The sequence below is a fragment of the Tauraco erythrolophus genome, chromosome 28 (genome assembly GCF_009769465.1).
Source record: "Tauraco erythrolophus isolate bTauEry1 chromosome 28, bTauEry1.pri, whole genome shotgun sequence".
In the NCBI taxonomy this organism is placed as follows: domain Eukaryota; kingdom Metazoa; phylum Chordata; class Aves; order Musophagiformes; family Musophagidae; genus Tauraco; species Tauraco erythrolophus.
Window position 1 is genome coordinate 5,341,274 of NC_141492.1, and position 15,993 is coordinate 5,357,266.

General features: G+C 65.4%; 2 protein-coding genes across 2 annotated transcripts; both read right to left on the reverse strand.

Moving 5' to 3' along the window:
* Positions 1–4,028: 4,028 nt before the first annotated feature.
* Positions 4,029–4,625, reverse strand: DIRAS1 (DIRAS family GTPase 1). Its single transcript, XM_086627705.1, has one exon. It carries the CDS (start codon positions 4,623–4,625, stop codon positions 4,029–4,031), a length of 597 nt encoding a protein of 198 aa, XP_086483831.1.
* A 6,666-nt stretch (positions 4,626–11,291) lies between these two features.
* SLC39A3 (solute carrier family 39 member 3) lies at positions 11,292–15,817 on the reverse strand. Its single transcript, XM_086627756.1, has 4 exons — positions 15,782–15,817; positions 15,236–15,415; positions 12,952–13,291; positions 11,292–12,393 (listed from the first exon to the last, which is right to left on the reverse strand). The coding sequence occupies exons 3-4, from the start codon at positions 13,156–13,158 to the stop codon at positions 11,653–11,655; spliced, it is 948 nt and encodes a 315-aa protein (XP_086483882.1). The 5' UTR covers positions 13,159–13,291; positions 15,236–15,415; positions 15,782–15,817; the 3' UTR covers positions 11,292–11,652.
* Between the last annotated feature and the right edge of the window lie 176 nt (positions 15,818–15,993).

Below are 15,993 nucleotides of genomic sequence, written 5' to 3' on the forward strand. Positions count from 1 at the left end.
CGCTGCCCGCTGCCCCCTCAGCCCCGACGGGGGGGGCACTGCGGGGGCGATGCTCCGCGGGCACCCCCGGCCATGGTGTGATCCCCCAGGGTGGGCCGCAACGGGCCCGTGACGGGGGGCACGGCACGCGGAGCATCCCGGTGCTGCCGGGGCAGAGGCTGGCGCGCAGCCGCGTCTCCGACCGGGGCCCCGGGGGACCCGCACATGGCCTCACCCCGGGTGCCCTCCTGCCACCACCTCCCGCCCTGCCGGGACCCCCGGCGCGGGGCAGAGCAAGGGCTGCAGGACGCCGCTGCCGGGTCCCTCCTGGTGAATCTTGCTCTGAGTCGCCCATTTCTTCAAACGTCCCCTTCCCTTTTCAGTGTGGGGGTGGGCAGAGCCTCCGGCCAGCCTGGGCACCCCCTCTGTGACCCTGCTGCAGGCTCAGGGCACCGCAAACCCGCTGCGCCCCCCGGGCAGAGCCTGGCTGGCCAGGGACTGCAGTGCCCAGCAGCCCGTGGGGTAGGGGCAAGGATGGGCCCGTGCCCATGGGCAGAGCATCGCTGTGCCCCCCAGGTCCCCCAGATGCTCCAGCCCCGGGTGCAGCAGCCCTGGGGGGCACAGCGATGTGCAAGTGTGTGCCGGGGGGCTGCAGCCTTGGTGTCCCCCCACTCCAGGCCCTGGCGGAGCTGCTCTCCCCGTGCAGCGAGGGGAAAATCCAGGGGGATGAATCAGCAGCGGGCGGGAGTCACGCCGGCGGCGCAGGGGGAGCAGGAAATCACGCTCGCCGGCCCGGCGTGGCCGTGAATCGAGGCTTTGATTCCCCCAGCTGCTGCCAGCACGGGGTGACCGCGGCCAGCCGCGGCCCGGTGGTGCCTGGCTCCCAGCTGCGGTGCCAGCGGGGCGAGGGGGGGCCGGTGTCCCCCACGGGAGTCACCATGGGGGGATGGAGCCACGTCCCTGGGGCAGGAGGGGCAGAGGATGCTGCAGCCATCGCTCCCCAGCAGTGCTTCCCAGCACATCCCAGCAACGCGCTGGCGCACAGCTGGGCCACACCAGTATGCACCAGTTCCAGCTTCAGTCTCAGCATGAACCGAGCCGGAGAAACACCGGATCTGGGCTGTGCCCACCGGCTCCCCCTGCCCCAGAGGGGGCTGTGGCCCCGCTGCCGGGCGCACACCAGCCCTTGCCGGCGGCTGTGCCAAGATTGGGCCGAAAGCCCCATAATCCTGTTAGTGGGAAGAAGGCTGATTTTTCCCGTAATCCAGTTTGCTCCCATATGCCCTCGCCCGTGGTGTTATAAGCCACTTTGGCAACAGATACGGCTGCACCGGGCACACACCAGGAAATGGGGGACAGCCCCCAGCTTTGGGACAGCGCCTGGGGGGGTGGGGGGACACGAGGGTCAATGTCCCACACAACCACCAGGTCCTGGCATGACACGTGGTGCTGGGAGCTGGTTTGGGTCCCAATTTGTGCTTTTGAGCATTTTGACGGCCGCGGGCCGCAGCGGTGGCTCCCCATGGGCTGGGGGGGGGCGATGGGAATCGGCTGCACCGCGGCTCGTCCCGCCGCTCCCTAATTACCGCTCAGGAACCGCTCGTTTAAACCCTGAATCCGGGGGAAGCGGCTCGATCCGGCGCTGCCACCTGCCCGGGCTCCCAGCTGCGGGTTCCAGGGGGCTCAGGGTGCCCCCAGCCTGGGTGGTCTGACGGCTGCTGGGTGCCAGGCTTGGGCACGGGGAGGGCTGTGGTGGCTGGAGTCACCCAGACCCTCCTGGCAGCGAGTGGCCTTCGCTGAGAGCAAGAGCATCCGGAGGGACATCCCGGGAGCGCCCCAAGGGAACCCCCCGCTGCAGCAGGACCGACGGGCACAGGTCCCCACCCGCACCAGCCCGGGTGGGGGGACAGTGGGAGGGTAGTGGGAGACAGAAGTGGGGGGCAGAGGTGGGGAGACCCAGGGATGGGGGGCAGCTGCGGCATTGCGGCACCGCTGTAAGCGCTGGGGGGGTCTGAGCGCAGGGACCTGAGTTTTGGTGTGACCGTTCCCGGGGGGTGCTGCCCCCCCCAAATACCTGTGAGCCCCCCACCCTCACCTGGGCCTCCACCACCCTGGGGGGTCATGGAAGGTCCTGGTGGGGGGGGACCAGCACCAGGTGTCCCCGCACCCATGCGTGCCAGCCCCGTTCTCCTGCCCTCATGCCCACCAAAGGTCCCGGCTCCCCTGAGCCCACGGGAGGGATGTGGGCACCGGAATGGTTCCCGTGGCTGGTGCCAGAGAGCTGGGCCATCCCAGTGGAGCTGTGACGGTCCCCATGGAGCTCTGAGCATCCCCACGGACCCGTGACCATCCTGGCGGTGCCGTTACTATGGCCACGGAGCCGTGATGTCCCCACGGAGCCGTGATGTCCCCACGGAGCCGTGCCCTTGCCAAGGCCCTTGCAGCCTGCGGCAGCCCCGCTCCCCCCGCCGCCTCTCCCCGCCCGCACCCGCGTGCCCATGCGGCTCCCGCGCCCGGGGAGCAGATGGTTTCCATGGCAACAGGCATGATGACGCACGCATCGCGCTCCCACCCCCTCCCCACGGGGCCTCCAGCCCGCGCTGGCAGCGAGGGGCGGGGGGCACCCACCGGCGGCGGGGGCGGCCGGGCACACGCGTGTGCGCGCACCGTTATGTGCACGCGCACGCGTGTGCGCGCACACGCTATGAGCACGTGCGTCGGCCCGGATGCGCGTGCTTGCACGTGCACCGTGCGCGCACCTGTGCGTGCACACGGTCACGCGTGCACAGACATGCACATGCGTGCACAGACGTGCACATGCTTGCACACACCTGCACATGCTTGCACACACCTGCACATGCGTGCACACGCGTGCACACACCTGCACACGCGGCGCGTTTCTCATCGCTTTATTGCAGGAAGACTATGTCTGGAGTAACGGCTACATCCCATCCTCACCTCGCCCCCGGGCGCTCGGGTCGTCTTGTAAAAAGCCGGGGGGTGCGGGGAGCTGGGCGCAGCGCGGGGGGCCCAGCCTGCCCGGGGACACCCCCCCGGGGACACCCCCTGGGACCCCGGCAGAGGGTGAGCGGGGCTGGAGCGAGGGGCCAAACCCCGCTGGGTCGAGGGGCTGGTGACGGCGTGGGGACCCCGCTCTGGCCATGGGGGAACAAGCAGGGTGGCACCAGAGCTGGGGGGGTGGTGGGGTGGGTCGGGGGTCCCCGGGGTGGGGGGCCAGGTCACCCCGCAGCAAGGACTCTGTGGGAGCGGGGGGACGGCACTGCGGCAGCGCCCATCACCATGGCATCGCGGGCCAGCCAGGCTGCGGGGCTCGTCCTGCGCGGGAATGGGGGCAGCGGGGGGCGGGATGTGGGGTGGGGGGGGCCCATCTGGCCATGGGGCCGGGGGTCTCCCGCCGGAGCTCACCAGGATTGTGCTGGGTCAGGACCTCCCTCGGCCCCGATGCTTTGTGCTTGGGCTGGCGGCTCCGGGCTGCGGCACCAGGACGGGGGGCTCGGGGGCACCAGGCACCGCGCGGGGGCTGCTCCCGCCCCGGGTCTCTGCCTGCAGGAGCAGAGCGCTATGGCGTGGGGACGGGGGCACGGGGAGGGCCTGGGGGGTGTGTGACTGTCCCCAAGGGTGACACCGACACCCCCACCTTGCACTGTCCTTCCCACCCACGAGGACTGACGTGGGGTCCCCCACCGGGGAGGGGATGGGGACCGGACGGTGCCGTCGGTTGTGCTGCAGAGTGTGTGTGTGTGGGGGGGGTGCGCGTCCGTGTGCTCCCCGGCGGTGCCCGGCCGCGTGTCCCCAGTCCCACTGTGCCAGGCGCAGGGCAGTGGAGCATCCCTCGGCGCGGTGGGACGCCCCGTCTTCACCCCCGGCCCTGGGGCGAGCGCAGCCCACGCCGCCGGTGCGCCACGGCGTCCCCGCACAGTCACAGTGATGGCACGGAGGACGAGGGGATGGCCCCGCTGCGGTGCCACGTCCAGTCGTGGGGGGGGAGAGAGGGGGACCGGAGGGGGGGTGCGGGCCAGTCCGGGGCTCTACATGATGCTGCACTTCCCCTTGATTTTGTCTGTCCTCTTCTGCTTGCTGGAGCGCTTCCCGTCGATGGTGAGGCTCACGTTCCTCCTCTTCTCCAGGTTCAGCAGCTCCTGGAAGAGCTCCTTGACGTTGTAGTTCATCTTGGCCGAGGTCTCCATGAAGGCGCATTTCCACTCCTTGGCCATGGCCTCCCCCTCCCTGCTCTCCACCTCCCGCTGCGTCTCGTCGCACTTGTTGCCCACCAGCATGATGGGGATGCTCTCCACGCTGCCCTTGATCTGCACGATCTGCTGGTAGATGGGCTTCAGCTCCTCCAGGGACTGCTTGCTGGTGACGGAGAAGACCAGGATGAAGGCATGACCCTTGGAGATGGACAGGCGCTGCATGGCCGGGAACTGGTGGCTGCCGGTGGTGTCGGTGATCTGCAGGGTGCAGACGCTCTTGTCGCAGCTGATGACCTGGCGGTAGGTGTCCTCGATGGTGGGGATGTAGGTGTCCCGGAAGGTCCCCTTGACGAAACGCAGCACCAGCGAGCTCTTGCCCACGCCGCCGGCGCCGAACACCACCACCCGGTAGTCGTTGCTCTGCTCTGGCATCTTGTCCCGGAGATGCTGCCCCCGCTGCAAGGGAGAGGGCAGAGGGAGGCGTCACGCCGGGAGCAGGGGTTCGGCACGGACCCCCCGGGCACTACTCTGCGGGGGAGACGGGGCAGCCCCCCCAACCCCTGCTCACATCCCCCTTTGAGATGCAACCCCCCCAACACACTGATCGGGCCAAGGCAACTGGGGGGTCCCAGCCCCCCCGTGCCCTTGGGACGCCCTTGCCAGGTGGCCGGGGCAGGATGGTGCTCACTGCCCGCCCGGGGTGCAGCAGCATTTGCTATTTTTACCAGCCGCCCGCTGTGGCCATATGGCCGAGCCGCGGCCACTGGCACAGCAGCTGCGGCCAAGGCTGCTGGGGCAGCATGCTGGGGGGCAGGGGGCCACGCTGGGCACCCATGAGACCTCCGGAGCCCCCAGGCAGCAGGAGCAGCCCTGTAGCGCAGCTGCCAGCCCAGCGAGGACTCAGTGGCACCCGGAGCCCCCGATCGGCCCCTCCGGCTCTCCCACACCCGGCTGCTGCGGCTGCCGAGTACGGAGGTGCCATTGCACACACAGGTCTCGGCACCTGCCACGCTGCCCGGTGCCCTGCCACGCTGCCTGGTGCCCTACCACCTCATGCCACCCCACACTGTGCCCTGCCACCCCGTGCCGCCCTGTCCTACCCCGTGCTGTGCCACCCTGTGCCATGCTGCACCATGTTATCCCTCTGCTCCGCTCCCATGCCAGGGATGCAGTGAGGAGCACAGAGACGTGGGCACCAGGGAAGAGCGTGGCGTGGCTGTGGGCTCATGGCCTGCAGGCTCAGAGACCCCCATGGCTGCCCTCGTGCTGCCGAACCTCAGTGCCCACTCACAGGGAATGCCCGGGCGCGGGTAGGGTCCCCAGTTGTGCCCCCCTGAGCGATGCAGCCCTGGGGTGTGAAACGAGGGGGCACAAAGAGCTGCAGACGCTGAGCCCGAGGCTGAGCATCACCTCGGCCAGGCCCTGCCTCAGTTTCCCTCCTGCGGCGCAGGACTGGCAGCACCAGCTCTGCCCCATGCATGTCCCTGGTGCACGTGGGAGCATCGCGGAGCCTCGGGGCCGTCCATCCTGCCATGGGATGGGGTCCCGAAGGTGCCGCAGGTGCCGAGGGGGGCGGGAGGGGAGGGAAGGGGTCCCTGGGCACTGCATCCCACTGATGCTGAGGGGTCAGGTCTGTCCCCAGCCGGCTCCGCTCCCGCCACCCTCCACCTCAATTCAGGGACCAACAGCCCTGGAGGGGGGGCACAGGCAAACCCCCCCTGCAGCCCCTTGTCCCTGGGCACCTCCGGGGGAACCAGCCCCTTCCCACAGCCGCTGCACCCCCACCCCGTGGCACCGGCGGGTCTGGATCCCACAAGCAGCCCCAATACCCTGGCATGTGTGCAAACACCTGGGCAGGTGCTGGTGCCTGGAGACCCAGGCGAGCAAGGGCTTGGGAGCTGGGGAAGAGCCCATCACCGCAGCCTCGGGCACCCAAAGAGCTCGTCCCATCGCGGGCTCCCAGGACACAGGGCAGAAAAATGCCCCTTGGATCCCACCATGTCAGAAGCGTCACACAGGAGCTGGAACACCGAACCTTGGCTGGGGCTGGCAACGGTGCTGCCCGTCCCACCTGCCCGCGGTGCAGCCGAAAGCACCCCCGGCCTCGTGGCCACGGTGTGAGGTGTTGGGGCCGAGGGGCTGGGCTGGATGGACCCTCATGGCACCCAGCAGGTGCCCAAAGGCCCCGTGGCCTGTGCCCAGCAGCACCCCAGACCCAAGCAGCCCTCAGTGCTGGTGGGTCCAGACCATGGCCTCCCACCCACCAGCCGGGGGCAAAGCCCGGGCCCGATCCTGCCAGAGGAGAGGACTCTGCATGTACCACCCCCCCCTCCCAGCACTCTCCAGCATCCTCCTACTCGGACCCCCAGCGCTGGGGGGAGACAAACAGCCAGTGGGAAGTCTGGGGGTCGGGATGAGGCAGGGGCAGGGTGGAGGTGAAGGAGCAGGAGAAGGGGCAGGATGGGGATGGAGGGGCAGGATGGAGCGGCAGGATGGGATGGAGGGGCAAGAGAAGGGGCAGGATGGAGATGGAGGGGCAGGATGGAGGGGCAGGATGGAGGGGCAGGATGGGGATGGAGGGGCAGGATGGAGACCGAGGGGCAGGGGTAGGCTGAGGGCTGGAGGGGCTGGAGATGGTGGCAGGAGAAGGGGCAGGGAAGGGGCAGATGGAGGGGCAGGGGCAGGATGGAGGGCAGAAGGGGGAGGATGGCGGGCAGGGTCCCGCCGCCCCGGGCCGGGGTCCGGGCCCCGCTCCCCGGCCGTGCCCTGCCCTTGCCGGGGGCGCCCCCCGGTCCCCCCCGCCGATGGCGGCTGCCCCGTCCCCGCTTCCCCCGGCTCCCCGCCGCGCCGGTCGCATTGCGGTGCGGCCGCCTCACCGTGTCCTGCCCGGGATCCGCCCTTGGCTGCGGGCTGCGCGGCGGCCTCAGCGCATGGCCCGGCCCGGGGCGGCCCCGGCGCGGCGGCTCCGGTCCGCCCGGCGCGGCGGGGCTCGGCCCGGCCCGGAGCGGTGCGGAGCGGTGCGGTGCGGTGCGGTTCGGTGCGGCGGGGCCGGCTCGGCTCGGCTCGGCTCGGCTCGGCACGGCTCGGTGCGGTGCGGTGCGGTGCGGTGCGGGCGCCGCAGAGCCGATCCCGCCCCGCCGCCGGCCCCGCCCGCCGCGCCCGCCCCGCCCGGGGCCGCCGGACCCCCGGGTCCAGTCCCGAGCGGCTCCGGGACGGGGCCAGACGGACCGGGACAGACGGGATGGGGACGCACGGACAGGGATGGGGACAGGGACAGACGGACAGGGACAGACGGAGACGCACGGACAGGGATGGGGACACACGGAGATGGGGACACACGGACAGGGATGGGGACGGGGATAGACAGACAGGGATCCACGGGGATGGGGTTGCACGGACAGGGACAGACGGAGAGGGATGGGGACACACGGACAGGGATGGATGGGAATGAGGACACGTGGGGATGGGGACACATGGTCAGGGATGGGGTCAGACGGACAGCAATCCATGGGGATGCACAGACAGGGACACACGGACAGGGATACAGGGGGATGAGGACACACGGACAGGGACGACGCATGGACACAGACACACATGGATGCACAGCCCTGGGACACACGGATGGGGACAGAGACCCACAGATGCGACAGCGGGACACACGGACACACAGACAGGACAGATGGATGCCAACACCCTGAGCTGCCAGGGTGCAGGCAGTGGGGGGGGTCATAAGCCCCTGCAGCAGTTGGGGGTGGCCCAGGCAGTGGGGTGCGGCTTTGGGGGCACAGTTGCCTGTGCTGCCACCATGCCATGCCAGCACAGGACCAGAAGCCCATGCATGGTGGCACCACACCAACTGCAGTGTCCCCTCCCTGGGTGCTGTGGCAGAGCCGGGGTCAAGAGCCCCAAAACCCCGGCGATGCCCTGGCCGAGGGCAGAGCTGCTCCTCGCAGCACCCGGCCACAACTCCCCTGCCAGGGTCCTCGGGTGGCACCTAGTGGGACTGTGGGACCCCCAGCCCACCTCCCTGGTGCCAGCCCAGCAGGACTGGGGCTTGAGCAGCTCAGCGGTACAGGCTCAAGGGCTGACTGACCACCCCGGTGAGGGGCCGGCTCCTGCTCTGAGGGTCCTGCAGCTGAGCCGCAGCCCCCAGAGAGCCACGGGGCTCCGCCGCCAGAGGAAGGGCATCTCTGCCCCAGCGCCGGCACGGGGGACAGCGGGGCCAGAGCTTGAGGCGACCGTGGGCCCCGAGAGTCCGAAGGTCCCTGCCAGGGTTGGGGTCTGCCAAGCTGGGGGCCGCCAGGCCCGGCTGCGTGACTCACGCTCGCTCCTGAGTGGCAGCAATTAAAATCCGCAGCTGCTATTAATAGCTGCCGGCAGAGGAGCGGGGCCATGGCAGCACCCACGCGGCTGTCAACACGCATCCCATTGAGAAGCGCTGCCAGGCCCGGGGGGCACCACGGTCACCTCTCCCCCGAGACCCCGCGGGGGACACCGGCCTCCCGCCTCGGGAACGGGGCCCGGGCCCGCAGCTGCGGGTGGCCACGGCCCCCTCTTGATGAAAAGCCACCCGGCCGGGTGCCCCCCCATCCCTGCAGTCCCCCGCAGTGTTATTAGCTGGATGGATACTACTCGTTAGAGGAAATGAATGAGTTTCCTTGATCATTTTAGCTGCGGCTCCTCCTCCATTTCATTCAGTCCCCAGCTCCCTGCCAAGCCTTACGCAACGGGGAGGCTGCCGGCTGCACGCGCAGGGCTGAATCACGCCGCTGCCGAGCGGGCTGCAGGGTGGGAGAAGGGGGGACTGGAGGGTCTTGTCCCCACGCTCCCCCTCCAAGCTCGGCACAGCTCTGTGGGGGTGCGGCTGGCAGCTCCGCGCTGCTGCCCATCCAGTGCCCCCCATGGGATTTGCCTGCCGGGGGGCTCGGCCCACCTCGGGGACGTGCACGTGCAGCTGCCGCGTGATCCGGGCACTGAGCAGCCAGCGGAGCGACAGGGGATTTCAAATAAACAAGTGACACAAAGGGGAGAAGGCCAGAGCCTTTATTGGGAGCAGCAGATGGGGCTCATCCTTCTCCACCCCTACACCAACCCAGGAGCGCCGGACACCACCGCCCACCGGTGAACAAACCCCCCCGGGCATGGGGGAGCACCCCCAGGGTGGCAGGAAGAAGGGTGACAGGTCGGCAGCTCACAGTGCTGATCCCAAACTCCATCAGAAGAAGAAAGGGTGTAAGATGGAGCGTGCTGCCCGTTCCCTCCCCGCTGTCACAGGCCCAGGGACCGTGGGGGGGGGATCCCCAATCCCGGCTCACATCAGCAGATCCCCATGGATCTTCTGGGTGCTGGTTAAGAAACCTCCCCTCATCAACAGCTTCTCTTGGCTTTAGCATGTCATGCCCAGACGGGGCCTGGCAGGAGGAAGGATGAGGAAGATGAGATGGGGGAAAGGGGGTGCCAGGACACCCCACGGCCTCGGGGTGCTGCCCTCCCCAACACTCCGGGAGATGCTCACGTTTGCCCGGATACAGGGAAAAAAAAAACTACAAGAAAGATGTTAGCTGCAGAAATGAAGAGGCGGAGGTGAGAACCCACCAGGGGCACCCGAGAAGGGACACTGGGTGCTGTGCCCCCCCCCCACCATATCCCACCTGCCCAGGACACCCACCAGTGCGGAGAAAACACCCGACAGGAGCGACGCTGCCCTGTGCGAGCTGCCTGCGAGGAGTGAAACAACACACAGAGGCTCCCCACGCCGCGGCGAATTACGTTCTCATCAGGCCCCGCTAATTTGTGTCATCCAAGGCCTGAAATAACCCTCCCTCCCCCCTTCCCACTCCAGGTTTCCCAAAGCAAGATTAATTGACTTTGGTAGGTTGCAGCAATTAAAATAGGGAGCACCAGAAACTGTCAGATGATCCTCATCAGCCTCCATATGCTGCAGCTGCGCCAACCGCTGGCTCCAAGATGCTGCCTCACAGCCTCACCCGTCCTTCTTCCCCCTTGGATCCCGATAACCGGGACTGCGCCAGGGCCGAGCCCGCTTCTGCATCGTTAGAATTCCATCAGCGCTTCCAGAGGCTCGGCTCTGCCTGCAGAAGCTGCTGCAGAAGCGAAGGCTGACGGTTAATTAAACCGTGTCCTCGGCGAGGGGCCGGCGAGGAGCGCGGCTGCGGTGCCACGGCACCGGAGCAGCGAGGGCAGGTCCCGGCTCCAGCCTCTGATCCCAGCTCCTCGCCTCGGCGGGCAGACGCGAAGGATCGCGACGGGACGCGCAGCGCGAAGGATCGCGACGGGACGCGCAGCGCGCTGAGCTTCCCCGGGGACCGCGCTGCGGAGGCACAGAGGGATCTGCTCGCGCGCAGTCGGATGGCAAGTGCCTCTCATCAGCCCTTCCACAAACCCGCGGGGAAGGGATTTCTCTGCTTTGGGAACACCGAGGAAACGCCCTGCGGAGCCTCCGGAAGGCTCAGGGCCGCGGGAGGCCGCTGCCGGCGAGAGCAGAGCCCCGGGAGCGGCCCCGATGATGCGGCTGGTGGCGGCTGCAGCTCCCCTTCCACCGCTGACCACTCAAAACACAATCACTTGTCCCAAAAATACAAATGCTGGAATCTGCCGGTGCCCGGTCCGAAAAAAACGGACAGATCCTGCGCCCCGCGAGTGCTGCGGAACGGCCTTCGGGCAGGGACGTGAGGATTTTGAAAACGCTGGAGGTTTTCGGTACGGAATGCTCAACGTATGGATGAGCTGCGGAGAACAAAGCACGGGACAGGGGCCCGGCCGAGCCTCGTTTCTTCTGTTCATCACCCTGAGGAAAAGCTCCCAGAGCCACGTGTGGGTTAACTGGGACGCTCCGCTCGGGCGCAGCTGTGGCACCAGGCACACGGAGCCGCCCCAGAAGGGATGCTATTTTCGGAAGCTATTACAGCCAGGTTTTGCTCAAAACTAAGCCAGCCAAGCAGCTTAGCGCAGCCGTGCCATCCGCCATCCCACCTGCTCCGGACTTTACGCCTGTTCCTGTTCCTCACCTCCGAGCCCGGGCGCGCAGGAAGCAGACCCTCAGCCGCGGAGCCCGCGCCGGGTGCGGGGGGAAGGAGGGAGGGGGCTGCCCACGCAGATTTACAGGAAACCACATGCTTGAGGAGCTCCCCGCAGGCAGCCTTTGGACCAGATTCTCAATGTTTGCGTCGACTGATCTCTGCACAAGCTGCTGCACCCACAGATCCAACCGCAGGGACAACACCTTGTGACACCTACACTGGGACACTCCTTTTTATCTCCCTCTGAGCACACAGGAAGAAATTCTCCTTCTTGGGGTCAATAGGGAAATACCACCTGGACCGTGATGTTTCCTCACTTGGCCGTGGAGCTTCAGTGTCCCCCTTGGCTGAAGGGGAGCTCATCTCCAGCGCCGCTTGTCAGGGAAGGAGGTGAGGTTCACTTCCCATCGCTCCCACGCTCACCACTTGAAGAAGACCAGTCCAGCCAGAGCCGTGTAGCCCAGCACCAGGAAGAGAACCTTCAAGAGACGGTCGTTCTTGTCTTCCAACTCCTTCGCAAGGATCTCAAAGAAGGTGATGAACAAGAAAGTGCCCCCTGCGACGCCTTGCAGGAGCAGAGAAGTGATGTTGCTGGCTGCGTTTTGGGTGCTCTCAATCCCCATCCCAATGCAAATGCCCAGAGGAATCATCAGGCTCACCGTCACAGCCATCTTCACGGCATCCTTCAGCGGCAACGAGGTCTTGGCCATGCTGACGCCCAAGGCCACCGCGACCAGTGTCTCGTGAACAGCAACTCCGAGGAACAAGCTCATGACTTTACTGCTCTCCTCCTGCAAGCCCAGGGCCAGTCCCTCGAAGATGGAGTGTGCACACAAAGCAAACACCAGCCCGATGAGCCGTAAGGGGCCGGAGCGGGAGAGCTCCTGGACGTTCAGGCCGTGGGTGTGGGAGTGGTGACCGTGTTCACTGTAGAACGTGCGGCCTCGGGAAGATGCGATGAAGGGACTCTCATATTCAGAGTCGCTTCCAGCATCCGAGCCGGCATTGAAGGTCTTCAAGTCAATGAAGGAGGGCTTTTCCTTCTGGAAGGTCAAGACGAGCTGCTCCACAAAGACCGTCACGAAGAAGCCAACCATCATGATGGTCTCGGCCACTGGGTAGTCCGTGGTCACGTTCCCCTGCCTGAGAACTTCATCGAGCTGCAACGAAGCAAACAATCCACAGTGAATCAATCACCTTGGTCCCTCCAAAGGGAAACATTCCTGCTGTGTTCATACAACTCTAAATGGATACTACATCGACCCACATCGCTTTACTACCCTTCTACAGGGTAGAGTGTAAGGCAGGCCTCAGTGTAAGAGACAAGGAACCTATTTGCCTTCCAGTGGAAGGTCCACGGCCGCCTGGAAGCGTTTTGAACACAGGGTCGATGGCAGGAGTTGGAGCCTCACGCCCCAGGCGACGCTCAGCCTCCTTCTGCATCCAAAAAAGTCTCCAGCTACTCCACGCAGACAGTAACTGGCAGCTGAAGGGGAGGTGGGTGCAGCTCGCCCTCCTGATCTGAAACACCAGGCACAGCGCAGCCATGGCTGAGGAGGCTTTGTGGGCTGCTCTGGCACGGCGTGGACCCTCCACCCACATTTCCACAGGGGCAGAGGTCTGGTAGCCTGGGCTCCTGCAGGGCAGGAGAGGGGAGGGTGGCTCCTCCCCATGGCACAGGTTCGTTAACGTTGCCTGAGACTCTCCTGAGCAGTTACCTTTTCTCTCACGGCAGGCAGCAAGGTGTTGAAGCAGGTGGCCAGGAAGACCCCTCCTCCAAAAGAATTGCAGAGGGCAAGAACCTTCTTGGAGCGATGAGCTTTCTCATAATCAGCCTCAATTATCTTGACGGGGAGGAGGGACCCAGCCAGCATGAGGACACAGATGCCCAGCAGACACAGCACTTTGGTGACCACGATCTTCATCGTCCTGCCCGGTGAACGCTCCCTGCCAAGGACAGCAGCTGGTGGGGGTCCCTCCGGATGCTGTTAGAGCAGGCACAGCAGCAGGTGATGGCACGGATAGATCCCAAGGGAAATGTGCTCCTGGGCTCAGTACCTGTGGACAGGAGAAAAACAAGAAAGGTTTTTCTATACAAGCATGTACTGTGTAGAACAGCACCTTGCATCCCAAAGCACGCGCCATCTGCTGCAGAGCAACCACCTGAACTCCCCAGAGGCAACAGGTAGAACCCACCAAGGCAGCATCTTGCACACCACGGGCAGAGAAACAGCAGAGAGGAGAAAAATGCAGCAAAGAGTAACGTAAAAGCCTGGTGAGAATCGCACTGGTCACACTGAACTGTCACAGTCTCAGTTTGTAGAGGTTCCATGTGAGACATCTACACAGTGACAGACACGAAACACTTGATCCTGCAGTAAGATCCACCTGAGTCCAACCAAAGCATCAAGTCGTGAGTTTTTAACCATGAGAAAAGAACATGGACTCGAGCTGCTGGTATTTGCCACCCAGAAACGAACTTAAAGATCTCCCTTCAACATTCAAACTTCATTTTTCACTCAGAGGGTGGTGAGGCACTGGCACAGGTTGCCCAGAGAAGCTGTGGCTGCCCCATCCCTGGCAGTGTTCAAGGCCAGGCTGGATGAGGCTTTGGGCAACCTGGTGTAGTGGAGGGTGTCCCTGCCCATGGCAGGGGGGGTTGGAACTAGATGATCTTTGAGGTCCCTTCCAACCCAAACCATTCTATGATTCCCTCCAGGTTACATGCAGGGGCAGTGAAACTTGTTTTCCTAAAATCACTTCACAAAATAACAATGTTAAATCTATTTATAAAAACACATAAACCCCATGAGGTCCCTCTACTGCTGCTCGTTCTTGCGGCAGCACAGCCAGCACCTCGGAGGGTTTCCCTTACCACTTGCACCGAATCGACCTGCGAAGTCAAACAAACGGCACCTCCAGAAGGTTCTCCTGCAGGTCACCCAGAGAAGGGCTGCCAGGTGGCCCCCAGCACTGAGCAGACACTGCAGCACGCGTCGGGGTAACGAACTGGCGCAGCACGCTTCCAGCCACGCTGACGCCCGCCCCCGTGATGGACAAGGTAAATAATTGGGTACCTGCTTGTTGGAGCGGCAAATTAATTTTAATACCAAAGATTCCTGAGGCTGAAGCCTCCCTTGAGGGCTGACAGCATTAATCACTATCACCGCTTCCGCGCAGCGGGCTGCGCAAACGGGGCTTTTATGAAAAGGGAAGCGGGAGACTCAACGCCTCCGTGCTTGGTACGGGAGCTTGGAGCCTTTTTCCAAGTCTGCAGTTGAAGCAGGAGCGAGCAGAGACAGGTCACGGCAGCCAGGCCGTCTGCGGCAGGTCTGGCTCTCCGCCGGGCACCCGTGGGAAGCGATGTTCAGCAGGAGAAAACCCTGCTCAGACAACACGGATTGACTCGCTCCGTGGCGAACGCCGCCGCCCAGCCAGGTCTGAACAAGTCCAGAGCCTGAAATCTCGGTGCAGGCTGACACGGCTTCGGCAGCTGCCGGGCAGCCTCCCTCTCCGGAGACACCGACTCCAGGACTGCCAGCGCTGCGCTGGCACCGCCACCGAGCCGCCCTGCCTTGGGAAAGCACGTGCTGCGTTCCAGCGTCGACAGAAGGACACGGGTTTCGACAGCGCGCCGTGACGCCAAGCTTTCCGAATGAATTCTCTCAGAAAACGACGTCAGCAACGACTCCTCGGGGCGACACGGATCACGAGAGTTTGCGCCGGCGCCTGCTGGGTGCGACGGCAGCCAGACAGCTCCCGGGCCAGAGGGGAGAAAGAAAAACCTTCTTTTTCCAGAATTCACACCTCCTCCGGAACACACCCAGCTTCCACTCAGAAATTCAGAAACCCCCTGATGTTTTTTTTTCCCTTTCTTTCTTATTTTTCTAATCCAGCCACAGCCCCCAGCGAAGCACAACGCCTCAAGCTCCCGACAGCGGGTGGCACAGCCGGGGCGGAGAGCAGCTTAGTGCAAAAGGCAGCGGAAAATCCAAGAAATACCTGGTGTTTCGGCTCTCTCCGACAGCCCGGCGTTCAGGAACCAGCACCGCCGGCGTCTGGACCGCTTCGGCAGCCTGGAAACGGCTGGAATCCAGAATTAACCCGGGCCAGGCGCTGCTCGGCTTAGTGGCCCACGACGAAACGTTCGAGAAATGATAAATATCAGATAATCAGACTGCCCTGCGTGGAAGGAGAAAGAAAAATTAAAAAGGGGGGGGTTTCCTTAGGCGCGAGCCTTTAAATCCCAGTTTTTTCTGTTGAAAACACACACTCGTGACACCCGCAACGCTCCCGCACAGCGCGACGCTGGAAGCGGGGTGGGTTCCCCGGAGCCGCGGCCGCCCCGGCACCTCCCGCCGCTGGAAATCGCCGGGATCGCCCCGGATCGGGGGTGCGGGGTCGGCCGGAGCCCCGCTCCGCCGCGGGCGCTGTCACTCTCCGCCCCTCGCAGCCCCCCCGGCCCCGCTGCGACCCCCCGCGACGCCTCCCGTCCCCCCCCCCCAGCGCTTCCATCGCCACACGAACCGGCTCCCGCCCCTCCCTCACCTCGACAGCCACCGCCGGTTGCCCCGGCAACGGCGCCCTCCCCTCGGGCCGGCTCCCGCGCCGGCTCCCGCTCGCGTCCCGTCCAGGCAGCCCCCGCAACGGCGCCCGCCCACGACGCCCTCCCATTGGCCGCGGGAGGGAAGCTCGGCTGCCCATTGGCCAAAAGGGCCGCCCGTCAGCCCGCCCGCGCCCTGCGGGGACGGCGCCGAATG

Bases quoted from the DNA above. Each gene is read 5' to 3' on its own strand.
- SLC39A3 (XM_086627756.1), bottom strand. From the start codon at position 13,158: ATGAAGATCGTGGTCACCAAAGTGCTGTGTCTGCTGGGCATCTGTGTC. The intron at 12,394-12,951 runs GTAACTGCTCAG...GCTTCGTTGCAG, and splicing joins TGCCTGCCGTGAGAGAAAAG to CTCGATGAAGTTCTCAGGCA.
- DIRAS1 (XM_086627705.1), bottom strand. From the start codon at position 4,625: ATGCCAGAGCAGAGCAACGACTACCGGGTGGTGGTGTTCGGCGCCGGC.